This window comes from Aspergillus aculeatus (assembly GCF_001890905.1).
Source record: "Aspergillus aculeatus ATCC 16872 unplaced genomic scaffold ASPACscaffold_5, whole genome shotgun sequence".
In the NCBI taxonomy this organism is placed as follows: domain Eukaryota; kingdom Fungi; phylum Ascomycota; class Eurotiomycetes; order Eurotiales; family Aspergillaceae; genus Aspergillus; species Aspergillus aculeatus.
This window is the reverse complement of record NW_017962980.1, coordinates 484,398-503,860: the sequence shown is the minus strand read 5'-3', so window position 1 is coordinate 503,860 and position 19,463 is coordinate 484,398. Positions and strand designations below refer to the sequence as shown.

Below are 19,463 nucleotides of genomic sequence, written 5' to 3'. Positions count from 1 at the left end.
AGAGAGCCGTGAAATATTGTGCACTTTGCTTGATTCACGGTTTCTAGTTGCTGGGCCGCCTCTCAGGAGACTTTGGTATGTGAAACCCACCCTATTGTTAGTTTCATGCAATAAGCCAATCAGAAATGCGGTAATAAGTAAGCAGAAAGCCAGTAATCGGAAGATAGTCGAAATGAACGCGATAATTCTTTGCAAATCTGAAGGCTAGTTTAGGGCACTATAGGAATGGTTGGGTGTGGAGCTCGGCATGTGCATGAAATCGGGTCCGCGGACAATTTTGTCGACCGAGACCGAACATCTTTCTACTGAACTAGACCCCCACTGATGCGTATTCCGCCACCACGACAGCTAGGCTGACGAGAATCTTCGCTTTTAAAAAAGGCTAACCATTCTTCAAAGTCGACACCAAACAACGCACCTGACCATCTGTTCCATCTGTTCTGTATACCGTTGCATTCACTGCTACAGACAGACATCCTTCCACGTTCGTTTAGCGTCTCACGAAGCCCACTCGATCCATGTCGCCAACATTCATTACAACGACATCGTCTGCACTACACATACATCGGCACCTACACTTATGGAACCATGGGAAACTCTCTACAAGCCCGAGGGGGTCCATATGCCTCAAATCTGGCCGGAATGGGCGGCCTCCCAACGACTATCCCCGATGTCCCAACTTGCGCCGTTTTTATCGTATTGTACATTTGCTTCGCCGCCACAAACATGAGCATCTTCCAAGTCAACCGTCGAAGGGGCCACAAATTCATCTTCAATTCCTTAATGTACGGGTTCTGCATGGCAAGACTCCTAACCCTTGTCCTGCGCATCGTTTGGTCACAGAGGCCAACAAACGTTTCCCTCGCGATAGCCGCCCAGGTTTTCGTCAATGCAGGCGTGCTCATACTCTACATCATAAATCTCATTCTCGCCCAACGCATCCTCCGAGCGAAGCAACCGCAAATCGGGTGGAGTCCAATCTTGCGCACAACTTTCAAGATCCTCTATGTATTGGTTGGAGGCGCCTTAATTATGGTTATCACGGCTGTGGTTATCTCGGCTTATACTATGGATAAACATGTCCAACAGCAATGTCGGGATGCCCAGCTTGCAGGTCTCACCTACCTTCTTGTTTTCAACTGTCAGCCGGCACTGCACATTGCCACAGCACTCTTACTGCCGAAGTCACAAGACGAGGAGAAGTTTGGAGAGGGAAGTTCGCGGACTCGGGTGCTTACCGTGATGATTTCTGCGTGTTTCTGTATGATGATTGCAGGATTCAAAACTGGGGCGATATGGAGCCCGCCCGATATTGCTACCAATGCCCCCTGGTATGATTCCAAGGCTTGTTTCTATGTCTTCAACTTTACCTTTGAGATCATCACTCTCGGTATATTGACATTCAATCGCATTGACAAGCGATTCTGGATTCCCAATGGATCTACCAAGCCAGGGGACTACACGCGTCTTGGTATCAATAATCCAGCTAGTGTTGACACTGGTTCGCTTGGGGCCCCTTCCAATTTTCATGAGAAGTTTATCCAAGCAGTCTGAGAAGACACCCAAAATAGTCATTTGGGTTTCCATAGTTACTTGGAGAAGCAATTACTAAATAGAATTGAGAGCACGGGATAGAACAGGATAGAACAGCATTCGGGTTAGGGGAGTTGCATGTTATACGACGGATGGGCGATTGTGTTGACTCATATGGGAAATAGTTATACCGCTTCCGATGTTTAGATTTAACGTCTTATTTTAATTGAATATGAGTTGCCGCACAAGAAAGGCATATCGTCGTGGAGGGGATCTCTCAGATTGGCGGAGTTGCGGGTGCAATTGCTCACCGCATACCACGGGCATGATCTGATATAAGTATTCAGGTAGACATTGATGTGAGCCAGTATGATTTGCTGCAAAAGACGCCGTGTGGACGAAAGTGTATAGTCATTCACGAAATTCATAGCAGAACCGCTTGAGTTGGGGCAAATACTCAGCTGCGACCACGTATTGGAGAAACCAAGAGGAGCAAAATCCGACCTTGCCGATAAAAATGCGGGCAATGCATCCATATGGCAAGTCGGGATTTCAACGCCGTCAGATGACTCGGGGTACATTAGCATCGTAAGGGCGCAACCTTGCGATGAACGTGGATAGGTGGCAGCCAGAGGATGAGAAATCTGGAGCTTCCGGCCTCTACGGCGCAGCCCACTGCTATAGGAGCAAGATAGCAGCAACGTTTGGCATTGTGTACATGGCAGCTGGTGGGAGCATTTGATCTTGCGTCGGCGGCATTTATGGCATGCCCGTCTTGGAGATGGTTTGGGCGGCATGGCAATGTCCATTATGGAATATAGACGAGATTGTTGCTACGCGAGGCTCGTAAGCCTCCTTGAAATTCATCAAAAGCGCGCTAAGCTTCTCGGCTTGTTAAAATATTGCAGCCCCTGCCGGGCGAGTCTCGCTAGACAAACAATCTTTTGTAGGTCTCACCACAATTCGCCCGTCAAAAGCCGCCCGCGTAGACGCGTCTCCATCCCACCACAATCTAGAGAAGTCAAAAGTCCTGTTGATCTCAATCAGTTATGCATCATTTTACCAATCTACGATGTGTCAAAGTCCAAAGCAATCGTTGGCTTTGCGCTACACCGCTTATTCTTGCAGATATTTGAGGTGAAGAGAAGAATTTAGTTATTTTCTTCTTATATCATCTAGCTCGGTGAACGAAGACGGTTTGGTCTCGCACTATGCCTAGCACCTTTTCCCACGGGGAGCCAAACATCCCATCGCATCATTCAGACCTATGATTTAAAAGGCGCGACCTTTGTTTTAATATTTATCGGCATAGCAAAATAAGTCCCAAGAAGCGATGAACTTCTGATGAATTTTCTTCGCTTCATAGGACTAAAAGAGTATATGATATTACCTCACAGTACCCCCGAAAGGCTTGCTTTTGTTGCTAGATTCAAACTGTCCTTACACTTTAGCTTTCAACAACAGTTATGCTACGAGAGACAGACGTGAGTAGATAGATAACAAATAGTCAACAATTAAAATTTCCAGGGCCATGTTCAATAGCTTAATTGGACTTTTTGCTGTTGCTGGCAGGCAGATATCAACATACTATGCCGGATATGAAAAAAAAGGAAGACATAACTATGCTAGTAGACTATGTTGTTCTCTTTCCCTCGATACAAGAGAAAACATAGGTATCGTTTACATATAGCACAATGAGTATGGGCTACTTACTGAGCACTGGAAGCTGGGTCCTGAAATCGAAACTCCTGTACAACATACAACGTAAAAGACTTACCTGTCATCTTCTAGTTTCTATTCCCAATTTAAATAATGTGTTGTTTTAGATTCACATCTACACATCGGCCCCATTGCTTCAGGGCCACTTTGGTACAATACGGGGGCTTGTGAAGCTTAGCTCGAGAAGAGCAATATGGCGAAGTGCAAACCACTGACTGGAGGATGCAAGACATATGCTTGACTTAGGGCAGAGCCACTCATAGAAGAGACAGTTAGGGAGGCACCTAGCTTAGTGGGACTCAGCGGGACCTAAGATTAGTTCGAAATCTTTTAGGTCCTGTTAAACTTTTTTGGGTCCCGCTGAGCGGGAACTCGTGCTGAGGAGGTGGTACTTTACCGGAGATTCGGAATGCCGAGACGCCGAGCCCCGGTAGTGGATCTCCCCGCGCTTACTTTATCTCTCTTGAAGATATACTGTTCAAATTGAATTTCACCTTCATATCGCTTTGATCGGCCCGAAACACCGAATCAATAGAAACATGAGCCCATTACCACATTACAGATAACGAGAAGAATGTGACAGTCGGGGAAGGTCTAGTAGTCTTCACGGATGGAGCCGCCTGTTGGATGGAAAGGAGACGGACTCGTTGGCCCACATAGGATAGACTCTGCGCTAAAACAATAGCGGAAATGGACATAGACTTGTCTAAAATGGACAGGGGGTGAGCGACAAGCAAACAAAATCAAGCAGGGTTGGGATGAGTAGCCAGCGAGATGCGCGGGTCTCCGAATTGCCGACAAAATAGATCTTCCTCTGCTCTCGCAGACGCTGCCCCTTCGATATGCACATTAGAGAAGGGTAATATTACCACGGCCTAATCGGCAAGCCTGAAACAAGCGGTGTTGATTCTATTGTGCGTAGTCAAACTGACTTCACGCGGGGAAACTTGGCACAACCTGTGGTGTCCCCGCAAAAGGGACGCTCTCTTCTGGACCTGGGGCAAGCTGGGAATGGTCAGCCGCAGGAATTGTGGGACAAATCCTCCCGGGAACGTTCTCAAACTGTCTCTTCCTCGGGCTAATATCGGAACAAGGACCTGGAAGAGGGTCCTAGTTCAACACGGCACGGAGAGTGTCTCCGGGGTAGATCGGGGCCCTGTCATGAAATGCTAAAGTGCTAATGTTTGCTTTCTCTTTGAATCATGTGTTCATTTAGAATTTCAACATCCCAGCTATATAAAGTGGGCATTCAATTGAGAGAATTCTGATTACATTCTTGTCAATTCTCATATTGGCATTCTATTGAACCAGAAGCAAACGCTGCCGGTCATAACTACCATGCTTGTGAAGTCGCTTGCAATTACAATCCTAACCCAGGTGGCCAAGGCAAATGTCTGGTTAGGTAGGTTTAACCCTTTTGATTAGCGATCGCTTGAGGTGTGTCTAACGAATATTGGATATAGCTGGCGTGAATATCGGTAGGTCTGCCCAGATTTGTCCACTGTCGGGACTATATCTAATATTGTCCTCTCTAAAACAGCTGGATTCGATTTCGGCTGCGGAAATACAAATGGGGTATACACTGCTTCTGAGGTGATGCCGCCCCTCCTGTCCCAGGGAGGAGCTGATGGAGCAGGGCAGATGAGTCATTTCACCAACGAATATGGTCTCAATGTCTATCGTCTTCCAGTCTGCTGGCAGTACTTGGTCAACAACAACCTCGGTGGAAGTTTAGATGCGACCAATTTCGGCATCTACAACGAGCTTGTTCAAGCCTGCTTGGACACAGGAGCATATTGTGTCATTGATATTCACAACTATGCCCGTTGGAATAATCAAATCGTGGGGCAGTCGAGCGGTGCGGTGACTAGTGACCAACTTGCTAGCGTGTGGTGGCAGCTGTAAGAGATCTACTTTCCGTTTGAAAGCTTCCCTGACGTTAGGCTAGGGCAGCAAATTATGCGTCGAAATCTAAGGTTATATTTGGAGTGATGAATGAGGTGCGCAGACAGCAGAAACCACAGCCAGTCGTGGCTCTAACCTCCCAATTTCACAGCCTCACGACCTTGACGTCATATCATGGGCAACCAGCGTCCAAGAAGCCGTCACGTCGATCCGCAATGCGGGTGCAACGTCCCAGATAATTCTGCTTCCGGGTACTAGCTATACATCCGTTGGTGGCTTCATCTCGGACGGATCTGCTTCAGCTCTTAGCGCCGTGAAAAACCCCGACGGAAGTACTACAAACCTTATCTTTGACGTGCATCAGTATTTGGACTCGGACGGAAGCGGTACCAGTACTACGTGCACTACCAATGGGGTCAGTAACCTCGGAACGCTAGCGACTTGGTTGCGTAGCAATGGACGCCAAGCGTACGTCCCACATACAAAGGACTCTTCGAGGTTATTTAACATCTGTGCTAACAAGATATGAACCAGCTTTCTGACTGAAACTGGTGGCGGAAGTACTTCTTCTTGCTACACAGATCTATGTGCTGAGTTAGACTGGATGAAGTAAGTCCCAATCGGTGATTCAAAACGACCGCCGGTCTCTGGCGTATCTAACGCTACTTTTCTGAGCAAATAGTGATAATTCCGATGTTTATTTGGGGTGGATCGGATGGGCAGCTGGATCTTTCGCAACTGACTATGCTCTTTCCTTGACTCCCACATATGCGAATGGTGTCTGGACAGACACTGGTATCTTGTCAAGCTGCGTTGCTGGAAAGTTTTGAGTCATACGTGTAGCTCGCATCAAAATATCGGATTTAGATCAGGCAAATCCGGCGGCCAGCTCAAAACTTCGATCTACATATTGTTTAATGCATCTACATAATGTAGTCGGTAAGTGTGGGCACTTCTATCATGATCATGTATAAAGAACCTAGCTGCAGTGGAATTAGTGGATAAAACACAATTGTCAATATCTATCAAAGCGGTCCACACCACCCCACTGAAAGTTTGGTTGGTAACATAGTGGGATTAAACCCATTTTCGCGTGACCCAGAAATGCAACCTAGAACATTTTGTATGTCTACCACAAGAAAGTATTCACGTATTCACCAACATTCATGCCTCTCTGGCTGATCCGAGGGCGAAGAAAAGGAAGCTCAACCGGGCTGCACACCAATTTCGCGCTCAGAGCCACGTTGCATCGTACAAAAATGGGAGCCTAGTCAGCTCGTATACAGCCTTGATATCTCCAAGCCACAGGAGTCTAGGGGCCTGTTCTTCGGTCAAACATAGTCACAACCTACGGTGTCAATCCAGATATTCTCTGCACCTAACAGCCGGCGAATTCAATTCGCTTTTGCGATAAAGCGTATGATTCTTGCTTCGCCGTCTTCATCGAAGTCCGTCAGTCGCTAGGAAGGAACGAGGTTTGGAAACACCTGCACGACATCCATGATAAAAAACGGCGTCCTCGGTATACACGACAGCGAAATTGTTCGTTTCCAGCTCACTCACGGATATCTGTTCTCAGTCACATCGACACTGCACTCCTATTGTGCGTATTAATTCTAACCACACATGCCGTCTGCTGCTTTCAAAGTGCATTCTGGCTTTTGCTAGTGACGAGAACCGCGTCTCGGGCACTGGAGGGATTAATATAGGAAACCTATGCGCTTTTCATGACAATGGGCCTGGAGCATCACGCTGCACATTCATTTGGCAAGAACCACTGGGGATGGAGGTTATTCCTAATCGGGATGAAACAAATGTCTACGCAAGTCAAATGACTGCGGCCTTCCCAGAGGTGCTGACAACGGGCACTAATGATATTGCCCCTGGCCAGCTTGCCAAACTACAAAATCCATCAACTTGTCAAGAAGAAAAATCTTCTACAGCCTTATTAACTCCCTCGAGCCTTGACTCAGTAAAGGTAGACGGGCTTCAGCGGTATATACTAGGGCCTTCACCCACCCAACGTATTATCAACATGCCCCCGTACCCTCCACGGCACTGTCCTCTACATCAGCAGGTACAGCTTCAGACTGGAGTGCCACTCCCAGTCTCTGAGCCCCTTCTAGGCGCCGATGAATATCGAGTCCACAATCAGCCAACAGCAGCTGCCCAAGTTGATCCTCATCTCTGCCTACCCTATCGTGTTCACAACTTGGTGACCGACGGTAAACCGCTGCAGAATTCAGTTCACAGTGTACGTCTTACGAAATCAGCGAGTCATGGGAATCGACCTAGTGGAGTATTATTTGACGGAATATCTCCGAGCGGAGCTGCGAGTCGATGGCTGCTCAAACGAGTACTTCTATGGCTTACGAGAAATGGATTTTCCTAAAGACTGGCAGCAAACTTTCAGGACTTTGGAGCTTCAAGGCGCTGATTTCGTCGGACTTGGCTTGACGTCTGGCGAAAGAGGGAATCTTGGGTTCACTCACAAGGTTGTGTATCCCCAATTATCCAAAGAATGTGCTCGAAGTGGTACTGGATGGGACTCGACCCACGAACGAGCGGAAGGCCTGTGCATGCGCAAGCAAATCCGCCAGATTTATGATGATGAATGAATCGGACTTTTTCATCTCAACACCGATGCGCGGTGAGCTATTCCAGGATCACGGCAAGAGCATTGATCTAGGCTAGGCATGCTGAAATATCAGTACAAAATATAATTTAATGAGATCGAGGTCTAGACTGAGTTGATATGTAATGATTCACCTCTGGTGTGCCATCTTAGTATGGAAACAACGAATCAAAATGCAACTTTAGCTGTTCCTAGCCTTGGGTCATGCATTCTGAATATTTGGCAGAAAAGCACTCTTCCCTTCTTCTTTATGTGGGTGCTCAAATACTTTACCATCCACCATTGACTGAATGGGAGGTAACTCTCTAGAAGAGTGATGAAAGAAAACCCGACACTGGTTCAAGGCGGAAGATTCTACTGTTGTGACTGCGAGGACTCCTTTGAGCTAGGACTCTCCCAACTTCCAGTCTCAGTACCCATATAGGATGGTCCCACGGAAGACCATTGCAGACCACTACATATTGCAATTTATTGTACCACGGAAACGAGCGTCATGCAGAGAAATGACTCTCAACAAGCATCACATGCTGGCTCTGGGAAGAACCGACATGTGGGATACGACGATACGAACAAATCTAGGGTAAAGAACCCTGCATTAACGCCCCCGGTGGCAAGGCAAGACAGTCGAAAGTTCAACCTACAGTACTCCATCCCTGCCCAGACGTACATCCGACGAGCCTCTCATGATTCTTCGGCCTCGGGAAGCGGCAGTAAGGGAATACTGCAACAAAGCAGACTTCCGAAAAGTGTGCCAGGTGACGTTGGAAACCCACCTCGACCTTGGACTATTTCTCGAAGGCCCAGATGCTGGATTCTTTATTTAACGAGGTATTCAAATTGGAACAGCCCGTCGGTTCCTACGTGATATAAATGAATGGGCGAGAGTGACGAAATCAAACATGCAAATTGACCAAGGTGCCAGAAATACTCTTGATGATGCCGAACAGGTTTGATAAGTCTGGTTCTGTTCTATCACCAAGGTCTGATTGGCTCTACACTGCGTAGAATGCGGAAAGATTTGTGCGTCGAGGCGTTTGGTTTCCTTTTTTGAGGCCGTTGTATTTTGAATAGAGACAATTGGCTTATATGGTTAATTGTGTCCTTGTACCGTAGTGTTCGAAATCAGTTAAGTTATACCTTCACGCCCTTTTGACTCAATTGCCAGGAAATGATCCGAACTGAGTAGATCTATTTCAGTTCACCGCTTTAAAAATCTGGAGAACTGTCATTGTCACGGCCGTGGGCAGAACCAATGAGGAAGCTGCAGATCGGCTATGTCAGTCTTTAGCGCCTGTACAGGTCCGAGAAGCTTGGTACGTATAGTCACAGGTGTGACAACGTGCGGTACAGGCCATGCCTCGCTCTGTCAGTCAGTCCTGTGACCACGTGATCCGCCTTCCCACCCAGGCCGGATCGGACCATAGCGGAAGTAGGCTTGGCGCAGACGGCGTCGAATTCGGGAGGCGATGATCTCATCGACAACCGGAAAGTGCAAAATTGATAGTATCGACAAAGTTCAACGCAATATCTATAGTCACAGATGCACCACTATACCAGTGACATCTGTCCAACAAAGTATTATACAAAATCATGCAAGTATATGCAGCAGCCAAACCAAAAATACACAACTCCGGCCCACTCATGCATTATTCGCACAGGAGAAACTCGAGCTATTGGCGTCTTCGTGTAAAGAACGTCCCGAGACATATAGCCCAAGACCACACTATGAATCATAATTAACGTACAAGCCGAGAGGAAGAGTCAAGCAGCACTTACAACACAAGCGGCGATACCCACGATCAACGCGTTGAGGATGGTCAAGGCGATCTTTCTCGGGGAGGAGAATAGTCGGTCTTTATTGAGGTACAGCCAGAACATGCCGCTGAAGCCAACTATGGGTTGGTTAGTATTGGTTTTGTGGGGTTAAGGGTGGGGTAGGTATGCTTACAAGTAAACCAACTGGCGAAAAGGGAGGCCTGGAGAAATCAGTTAGCGAGGAACCTGTCGACCTTTAAAAGGTGTGAACCTACAATCAAACTCAGGAGATCGTTGAAGACAGGAATGGCCTCGGCGATAATCCATGCCACGATCCACAGGACCAGCATGAGGACCACCCAGGAGCCGGTGGCCACCAGATCGCGGCTGTGCATGCGGTCGCTGTTGCGGAAGATTCGCACGTACACGAATTTGCAGGCGACATGGCCGTTAACCACTCCGCCGATGATAATCTAACTCAAATTAGCTTCAGCTAAACAGTCTTCATGAGCGGTTGCGACGCACTGTCGGCAGAGCGATGCCGTAGGAAATCTTAGCAATCATTGGGCCGGCTGAGCCGAGCGCCGGGGAGGTCACGTTGGGTCCGGCAAAGACGTAGATCACCACGGCGGTAACGATGTAGAGAACCGTATCGATCCCCTGCAGCAGACACAGGGACTTGGGATAATCGCGCGGATCCTTGAGTTCGGACATGAAACCGAAGAAAGCCACATGGCCGGCTATTGCATTGTGAGCAAGGGTCCAGAAGGCATCAGGTGGGAGACGCACAGAAAGAGAAGACAATGTTGCACACGGCCAGGAAAGCCTTGTACAGACTAGTGTCCACTGTGACTTCGAGCGCGCCCTTGTATGGACGCTGGATACCGACAGCAATCATGACGATCATGACAGCCGAGAAGACGCTGATGAATGCTGTCCGAGGGTCAGAACATGATAATCGATATGATAGTCGAACACTTACACGCCACCGACAGGTAGGAGACATTGGCTGAGGTTCGGGGCAGGGCCAAGAAGAAAGAGATGACCACGCCGACAACACCAAACACGATCGTGCACGTGCCGTGCTCGGTGATCGTGTTCATGGCCACAGTGAAGGTCAAGATATGGCTGGCCATGATGAAGACAACGAGGAGCAGTTGGCCGGTGCCGAAGAACTCACGACCGAAACTACCGAAAAGAACCTCGCCGGCATCGGCCATGTTCTGGATATGCGGGTAGGCCCATCTGAACTGGCCGATGGTATAGCCTGTGTAGGTGGCTAAGAGACCCAATCCCAGCAGAAGGATGATGGCACTAGGCCAGTCAGTCTGTTGTTTAGGACATTACGGAGCAATGATACATACGGGACGAGACCCAAGACACCCACGACGGCGGGTAGCGAGAGGATGCCTAAGGACACGGTTTCGGCCACCATGACTATCAAATTAGTATCAAGCGGATCATCAAGGCAGTAGGCGGGACTTACGGAAACCACATTGCCTATGAGCAGTCAGTCAGCTGGATTACACTGGAATTGGAACCACAGAAGAGAGAATGGCGAACATACCACCAGCTGAGGACCTTGTACTTGACCTCGGCATACTCCTCATCACCAAAGGTGTCCTGATAGATGGGACTGCCCTTGCGATCCTCCTGCTTTTCCTTGTCGTGCAGGGCGACATCATACTGGGGCGCATGATCCAATTCAGCAGCACCATGGCCGTCCACGGCCATGCTCATGGGTTGCGACATCCTAGAATGATGTACGAGGGGGAGACGGAAGGGGGAAGGGAGGGGAGGGGAGCAAGTCTCAACTCTCTCCTCTCTTCAAAGTTCAAGCTCTCCGACACAGCCGAGGTGAGAAGGAATTAAGGATGAAAGAAAACCCGGATGAACTGGGGAAGAGTGCAGAAATTTTCCGAAAGCGGCAAGGCGGGATCGTCCGAGAGAGGAATTCAATCCACCGAACACCCCGAACACACGAAGAAGAATTAAGGTACAGGTATGATAGCTGGCAGCTACTAGCTTTTCCCAGCCAGGCGAATTGAAGTGAGGGAATGGAGAGATAAACAAAACAAAAAGGCGTGCTTTGAGAAAGTGGCAGGTGTGGCCCTCTGAGTCACTGGCGTTCGCCCACCCCGAATATTGCCTCATGGGCATTCAATCTCTGCTCGCCGGGCCAGGTTACATCTAGAATTCCCTCCTGACCAATCGAGGTCTTTCATTACCTAATGTCCGCCCCGCCCTGATGGATGCTCTCCGCTCGCAGCTGTCGCTACTCCGCCAATGAGAAAAAGCGGCGGGAACCTTGCGGGGGCTTTCCCGCTCGGCGAGCTTAAAAATTCTGCTCCCGAAGAGGCAAGGTCTTCCGACCGTTCTTAGTCAGCCGTTTCCGCGCCAAGAGCCACGCCCCCTCCTCGCTTATCATCATCTTGCCTCTTTCGGGGCGCAACCACGATCTGCTCCTTCTGCCACTGGTGATGATCGGCAGCTGAGGGGCACATCTGACACCCTGCACCAACCTTGGAATTGCATATCCGGTGCCTGACCCGGTATCCTGGCGGGCTGCCATCCATGACTCGCTGATGACGAGAGGGGTTCGTCTCAGGTCGGCTTAGTGTGCCAGCTTCGTCGCTTGTTTCCGGGCTCAATCGCTTCAGTGTCCTTACTCGAATATCACTTTCGGCTACTGTGATGTTTGGGACCCTTTCAGGTCACCCAATAGGCAAAATGACATGCTGGGCTGCGCAAAGGCGAAGAGTACGATGGCTCCAGACCACCCCTGCTGGCGGCTCAACAGGGCGTTGAGCTCTTCTTTAGCAAAGTAGATTTATCCAAGGTCAAATTCGCCCTGAACTGGAGGATCGAATAGCATTCAGCGCCTCTACCACATATGTAATCTTCACATTCAGGGAAGTGGTAGTCCAGACTTCATCTCCTGGAAATCATCAATGGTATTCATGAAACATTTTTGCAAGATGACTATGTCAAATCATGCACTACATTTGCTCTATCCCCACACATAACACAAAATTGACACGATGGACCAGCCATGATGGTCTCCCAAAGAAGATAACCGAAGTGAATCACCGGGGGAAAATACTAAGCACGAGAGATTTCACTGCAGCGAAATAGCCCTCGCCTTGGGCCCCTTGCACTCATACGTCGCCAGAAGCGTGTGTCCATCCAGGGCGAACACACCGGGCCAGTGGCTCGAATCAGCACAGATCGATGTCGAGGTCTGATCCCAATGGATCTCACCTCCCCGCGGGGGCAGCGCAAACACCGCCTTGATCGACGCATTCTTGACCCAGTCCACCTTGTCGTGGTCCTCGTCGGTCATGAACACGACCGCCAGCGACCCATCCGCAAAGGAGGCGATCTGCGGCGCGCCGGCGTTATGCCTGTGCCCGTCATGGGGCGAATACACGACATGCCGACGGCCCCAACTATCCCCATCGTTGTCCGAGATGAGGGCCTCAATCTGCATGGGGCCTTTGGTGTTCGTCTCGAACACCATGACCAGGACCTCCTTTCCGAGGTCGGCATCGAAGGTCCGCGCGATGCCGTTCATTCCGTCACGTCGGTTGTCATCCTTCCCATGCAGGCACCGGGGTTCTGACCAGGTGCTGCCCTGGTCGGTCGACGTCACCAGCATCGTGCACTGGTTGTTCTGGGCAAACTCCTGCGAGTAGGTGAGCTGCACCTCGCCACCGCTGCCCATGCGCATGAACGGCTCCCAAATACCCAACCCGTCGGCACCGGGCTTCTCGGCCGCCTGCGAGGCGAACTGCCAGGTGCGGCCGCCGTCATGGGAGCGGCAGACGGTGATGCGGAAGTGGGTGACACGGCCGGAGGGGTCGTGGTCGTGATTTCGGAATGCCCCTAGCACAACAGAGGGGGCCACCTCCAAGAGGAAGAGGTTGTCTGTGTCCCCCGTACCGCGGGTGACTTCACCGATGTCCTCGAAGTTGTGGCCGTCAGTGCTGCGGGCGACAACGAGTACGCGTGAGCCGTCTCCAGGGAAGCGGGTGAAGGAGGAGAGGAGGGAGCCGTCTGAGAGGCGGGCTAGACGGGGGTAGGTGCCCCCGTTGCCATTGGAGAGAGCGCGCTGGTCGTGGTGGACGTGGCGGTTGGGGCGGGGGTGGCTGTGGCCGTGGCCTTGACCTGGGTAGCCCATTGGCTGCTGCTGCTGGCCATATTGTTGTTGGTTGTATTGGTATTGCTGCTGGTTATATTGGCCGTGTTGCTGCTGACTGTACTGCTGCTGGTTATACTGGCCGTATTGCTGCTGGTCATACTGCTGCTGACCGGGGTGTTGCTGCTGCGGAGGGTAATACTGTTGCTGCTGCGGGGGTTGCTGCTGTTGTTCGTGATGGTCGTGAAGACCCAGCTTGTTTAGAATCTTGTGGCCGAAGTCAGGCATGGTGAATGGGATTTGTGCGATGTAGATACAAATTGTTAGAACTCCAGATAGTAGTGATGGTGAGGAGTCAATTGCGATGTTTGTTGGGGTATTCAGGGTTTGTTGCGGGATTGCGTGGCTTTTATAAGGCGGGGCTGTATGACGTAACGCGGGGCCCCTGAAACATTGGGGGCCGCTTACGCTATTTATAGTTAAGGTGTTGCCTGATATCTTTTCCTTTGAGGCTGTTGATCATTTGCACACGGCTGAAATCGATAGGACAGAGGGTATAGGATCATAAGGGCGTAGGGCTGACGCAAGTCCGGATCCAGACCTGGCTATCCGGGGTAGAACAATGGGGGGTAGGTAGTATTGAGGTACGGTACCGAAATCTCCCAACAATGGAAGCTTCAATGCCAAAAATTCAGTCCAGAGACAAGGTAATAAAACATGCGGAGAGTAGGTATATGTACACTTATGGCGCTATAGCAGTCGACTACTTGATTCAATTTCTCGGCTGCTGTAAAAACTCGACTAGGCGTGTATCGCGCTCCGCGGCAATAAGCAATATACTCTCAGTGAGGGGCGCCTTGCCGATGTAAAGTTCTAGGATATTGATAAGGGCTTCAGTCTCCACGGATGCTGTACTGATGATGGCTTCCATGATTTCCTCGGTCCAGATATCTTTCTCCTCAAGATGTTGAACGATATATCGTAGAGACCTCTCGTCCCTCACGGAGTTAATCACTCTATCAGTGATCGGGACCCGAGGAACATGGCCGAGGATGTGCCACAAGAGGCCTGGGGTGCAGGCCGAAGTTTCCACAAACCACTCATCGACCGCCAAAAGGCCCCGATCAAGGAGTAGCAGCAGAGTGTAGAACGCCCCGAGATCGCCGTTATCGCAGATTGCTAGAAAGATTTCCTTGGTCGGGGCTTTATTGTTCGACCAGTCCAAAAGAACCTTCATATGGTCCACCTGATCGTGCATGGCTAGAAAGACGCTGTCGGGCACAGTGGTGCCGGTGAAATATTTCAAGACAGCCTGAAACTCTTTGCTGGTCTCCCATGGGCTTTTGTACTTGTTGGGGTTCTCTGCTGCTGTTTGGAGGAGCTCCGACGACACGACATAGTCAGAGCCGAGGAGGGGGAAGAGGAAGAGGAGCACCGACAGCCCTCGGGGTTCGTTCCCTGCCGCGGCAAACACCAACTCGTCCCTGATCGGGATTGTCGAGCCTCCATTAATCATAAGCAACTGTAGGACCTGCTCCGTATTCTTTTTAGCAGCATGGACAAGAATTCCATCCGAGACGATGAACCCGGCCTGTTGTCGAGCGAGCAACGTCTCGAGAATGGCGAGCCCTAGCAGACGATTCGAGACGGCGGCAACCATGGTTTGGTAGCCAATGTTGAACCGCGGGCCCCATTCATCCAACAGAAAATTAATCAATTCAAGGTACTCCCATCTCTCTACCGCAGCTGCAGCAGAAAGAATGCTCTGCTGGGTATTGGCACTCAGTTCTCTACCAGACAAGAGGCCGCGAACCACATCCCTGGCACTGGGGTTGCTAATCGCGGCAAGTAAGACGTTGCGTTCCATCATGATCTGCTCTCCATAAACTCGAAGAACCAGTTTCAAGAGTTCACTGTCAGCTGTCCGAGCGAAAGTCTCTGCATGCTCCGGCTTCAGACAAACAATGCGGTCTTGATTTTTCAGAATGAGGCACGCTAGAGACGGATTGGACCTCGATTGTTCTGCCACAGTCTGCATAATCTGACCTGTGAAACTTATTCTCTCATCTCGTCGCTGAATCAAGACTTCTAATACCCTGGCACCACAATCGTCATTCTGTAATGTGGCTTCCAGAAGTTCCGTCGTCACCTTCGGTGTTTCTTTATCCCCGCGTTCGAGACACAGGCCGAGGAGTACGTCCCCACAGTGGCGGTTCTTCACCATACTGACAAGAAGAGCTGGATGGGTCGAGTCCTCATACTTTCTCCCGTCATGTAGCACACCCATGTTCCAGAGCTGATCTATGACAAGACATAATGTTCCTTGCTCCTGGGTGGATCGAGGGCGAATTCGAAAGAGGATTTCCTGCACCTCCTGCAATGGAATGGTAATCACACGTTGTAAAAGAAGTGCCAGAATTGTAACGCTATGCTCGGCCGCGTAGACTAGCGTGCTTTCACCCGTATCTTTTGTGTTCTTTAGAGCGTCAGAGCCCGTCTGCACCAGTAGGTCTGCTAGATGTTCCAGTTGCAGAATGATCGCCTTTTCGATTGGCGGCACCCACGCTGCTTCCGTCCAGCGGCGCCATGCCTGCTTGGTGTAGGAAAAGTCGAACGAATACAAGCGTTGCCAGTTGTGGTATAGAAGGGGCTCAGTGAAGAGTTCTACCAGCATCGAATAGATCTCCTGCAATGGGCCGGGTTTCAAGCTCTCCAACTTCCGAAGATGGTCGGGCCAAAATTCACTACTGTAGCGGAGAAGTGGCTTACTCATGGCAGCCATGAGTGATAAATCCTCGTCTTCGGAGAGAATCTGCTTCAGCATCTGGTTTAGAATGAGGCGATACCCAAGTATTTCAGACATGTGGCACCAGTGAGCCACTTGCTCGGACAGAAGAAACTCTTTCACGGAGAAGTGAGCAAGTCTGATAGTCCCATCCGCGGTATTCAGGGTAATCATTTGAGTTGTACAAATTTCGATCACGCTATCCGGTGATGGGAAGCCTGCTACTTCTGCGACGGTTTCCTGACTTAGGGGCTTCATGGAGAAAGTGAGCCAAGTGAAAATGGATCGCACTGCGTCGTGGTACCTTGGTAGAATCTCCTGCTCAAGGATGCCTTTGTACGTCGCCTCAAGAGTGTCAGGAATTGTTGTAAGCGCTTCATCAATGTCTTGGGGAATGTGACATCTTTCTAGGCGCTTTATCTGCAGATCAACCCAGCGAAATCGCCTACCTCCTAGTTAGCACGGAGAGGGACTGTAACATGCACCCGTGACTTGCCTTTCTGAAACGTTCAGCAGCTGGTGTTCTATCCTCTCAAGGATGGAGCGATTCCATCTACGCAACTTTCCACTGATTAGCCTCTCTTGCACAAACTTCTCGACGTCTCCGCTCAAAGCATCCTCCAGTCCGAATAAGGTGTGCTGCGTAAGAGCGTTATGAATGTCAGGTTCCGGTCTGCTTGTGGCAAGCAAGTGAACCTTGGTAGGAAAATCTCTTATCAGACCATCCATGAAAGCTAGGAGGCTCTTTTCTCGAGTCTCAGTGGGGCATTCATCGAGGGCATCGAAGATGATGAATACGTCTCCAGGCAGCAAATCCATAATTTCCCTAAGAATTGTCAAGAGTACGTCCAAGTCCGGCTCTCGGTTCCTCCGGTGATCTTCCCAAATTCTTCTGATCGGGTTGGGAATAGGTCGGGGACACAATTGCCGTATGAAGGATCGGACCATACTCTCCATGCTTTGTGTTTCATTGTCACTGAATTTGAAGTACCAGTATGCTAGAACACACGGCTCATTTCTTTGGCAGTGCAGGTCAGTGTCTGCAATAATGGTGGAGCATAGGACTGATTTGCCGCAACCCACAGGGCCATGCAGCCACAGAAGTTGTCCCGGTGTGGTCTTCCAGCGTTGATAGCGGTCGCTCAACTCCACAAACCATGTTCCCGTATCGGGCGAACGAGCCTTCTTGGTCTCATTTTGGATGTTGGAATAGGAGAAAGTTGAAATCCAGTCGAGGATGTTGAGTTCCTCTTGATCATTGGTTCGAACATCGATACTGTGCACCCGCCTGCCCATCTCGTCGATCCGCACCAAGATAGCCTCGGCACGGCGACTTTGATCCTCGGCAAGGCGGTTCTGATCCTCATCTCTCACGATCGTTTTCCATTGATCCACGACGGCGCCTTTCTGCTCCACCACCGACTTGAGCCGGTCGAGCGGCTGGTCAGTCAGAGCAGTTATACTCTTTCCCACTCGAGCAACGGCACTCTCATGTCTCGCACTCTGGACCTCTGCTATATACCGAAGAAGCGCAACATAGACATCCACCAGAGCATCATCCAACCTTGCCGAACTGGGAATGGTTCCCTTCCGGTAGTTGTGCTCGATGATACTATGGTATGCGAGAGCCTGGGCGAGGAACTCCGATGCGTCCATGATCGCATCTCGCCGATCGATGTCGTTCTTGATCAGCGTGAGCCCAAAGGCAACGACTGACCAAGCGATCGAGGCGTAGCCGGTAGGATCGAACCCGACCACCGCTTTGATGAGGTCCTGGGCCTGTAGCACGCAGACGAGGACCTTTTTGGCCGAGCCTCGAACATCGATTTTCTTGTTGCTGTCGTCGCGGTTCCGGATACTCAAATTGCCTTTCTGGTAGTCTTTGTACTTGGCGGTGATTTCTTTGATGATCTCCGCCAGCACTCGATCGATTGAGGGGCAGTTGCTGTCCTGGCTCAATCGAAGCCGTTTGCGGCTGTTTTCGTCCAGTTGTTCTTCTGCTCGTTTCCAGAGGTCATGTTTCTCCGATACCGGTGAAGCTTGCTGTGGTGGGACGGTGGTTTGAGAGGGAGAACGCTTGACTTGTGATGGTTTGGAAACTGAATGGGAGGAGGTGGACGGGGAGAGGAGATTCACCGGCCGCGGAGGGGCAGCAGCCGCGTCGGTTGCGTTCCTGCCGTTCTTGTCCCCACAACAGCCCCAGTCAAAGGGCATCGCAACTGCCAGTCAGTGAATGCGATATCAACAGTGAATCTTGATGACAACTTGAACCCTAAAGCACTCAAAGTGAATGCAAAGCAGGTAAGGAGGAGGTCCTTTCTTCTCCATGTCTCCTTTAATATTCCCCCAGCCTTGCTCTAAGCGCTCTGACACAGCCGCCACTAAATTAGTCTACTAGGCAACTATTGTGTGTGTAGTAGATTACAAGCTACATCGTTGCCCTCTATATCGACTAGTGTCGAACGGGGGTTAGCCCATGCGATCGTCTCGTGCGTTTTCAAATGCCTGAATAATCAGCTGCTGAGACTTCATTCTCTCCTTTTCTCACCTGCTACCACTCACTCCCGCGTGAATCTGATCATTGACCAATGTATGCTCAAAACAATACCTTTAAACGCCACACGTCATATGCTGACGAAATATTTTATAGCTTGACATGAGCGCTGCTGTTACACAAACCAACGCGGAATCAACCGCATCCCAGGTCGATGTCATTACCACAGAAGTGACTGTGACTCCGAGTCAAGCCACTACCCTCACGAAAACGGTTACTTTGGTGGGCACTGATTTCAGTGTATCAACATCACCTACCTCACCTACCTACCGCTGCCGTTACTACTATCACCAATCCGATATCAGAAACCAATAGTGCTGTAACAACGGAGACCAGTGTTAGGACAGCAACAAAAACTAATTCAGCTTCCCAAGCCGGTGATAGCTCTGCTAGAATTTCATCGGGCGCCGAAGCAGGGATTGGCGTTGCAATAGGTGTG

The 19,463-nt window shown here is 50.1% G+C and overlaps 5 protein-coding genes across 5 annotated transcripts; 2 read left to right on the top strand and 3 right to left on the bottom strand.

The window, feature by feature from the left end:
* The first annotated feature begins 325 nt into the window (after positions 1-325).
* ASPACDRAFT_115945 (uncharacterized protein) lies at positions 326-1,728 on the top strand. The gene has a single exon (XM_020195945.1). It carries the CDS (start codon positions 589-591, stop codon positions 1,552-1,554), a length of 966 nt encoding a protein of 321 aa, XP_020057639.1. The 5' UTR covers positions 326-588; the 3' UTR covers positions 1,555-1,728.
* Positions 1,729-4,590: 2,862 nt separating this feature from the next.
* ASPACDRAFT_1854689 (glycoside hydrolase family 5 protein) lies at positions 4,591-5,987 on the top strand (the record flags this gene model as incomplete). The annotated part of the gene is made up of 7 exons (XM_020197400.1): positions 4,591-4,654; positions 4,716-4,730; positions 4,793-5,153; positions 5,201-5,252; positions 5,309-5,625; positions 5,692-5,766; positions 5,840-5,987. The coding sequence occupies 7 exons, from the start codon at positions 4,591-4,593 to the stop codon at positions 5,985-5,987; spliced, it is 1,032 nt and encodes a 343-aa protein (XP_020057638.1).
* A 3,347-nt stretch (positions 5,988-9,334) lies between these two features.
* Positions 9,335-11,597, bottom strand: ASPACDRAFT_115942 (uncharacterized protein). Its single transcript, XM_020195944.1, has 10 exons — positions 11,115-11,597; positions 11,034-11,047; positions 10,912-10,984; positions 10,530-10,861; positions 10,337-10,480; positions 10,073-10,287; positions 9,823-10,020; positions 9,741-9,768; positions 9,569-9,684; positions 9,335-9,515 (listed from the first exon to the last, which is right to left on the bottom strand). Exons 1-10 carry the CDS (start codon positions 11,279-11,281, stop codon positions 9,432-9,434), a joined length of 1,371 nt encoding a protein of 456 aa, XP_020057637.1. The 5' UTR covers positions 11,282-11,597; the 3' UTR covers positions 9,335-9,431.
* A 1,068-nt stretch (positions 11,598-12,665) lies between these two features.
* On the bottom strand, positions 12,666-13,727 carry ASPACDRAFT_25930 (sialidase family protein; the record flags this gene model as incomplete). Its single annotated transcript, XM_020199372.1, has 1 exon — positions 12,666-13,727. The coding sequence occupies one exon, from the start codon at positions 13,725-13,727 to the stop codon at positions 12,666-12,668; it is 1,062 nt and encodes a 353-aa protein (XP_020057636.1).
* A 730-nt stretch (positions 13,728-14,457) lies between these two features.
* On the bottom strand, positions 14,458-18,684 carry ASPACDRAFT_26596 (uncharacterized protein; the record flags this gene model as incomplete). Its single annotated transcript, XM_020199434.1, has 2 exons — positions 14,458-16,919; positions 16,956-18,684. The coding sequence occupies 2 exons, from the start codon at positions 18,682-18,684 to the stop codon at positions 14,458-14,460; spliced, it is 4,191 nt and encodes a 1,396-aa protein (XP_020057635.1).
* Between the last annotated feature and the right edge of the window lie 779 nt (positions 18,685-19,463).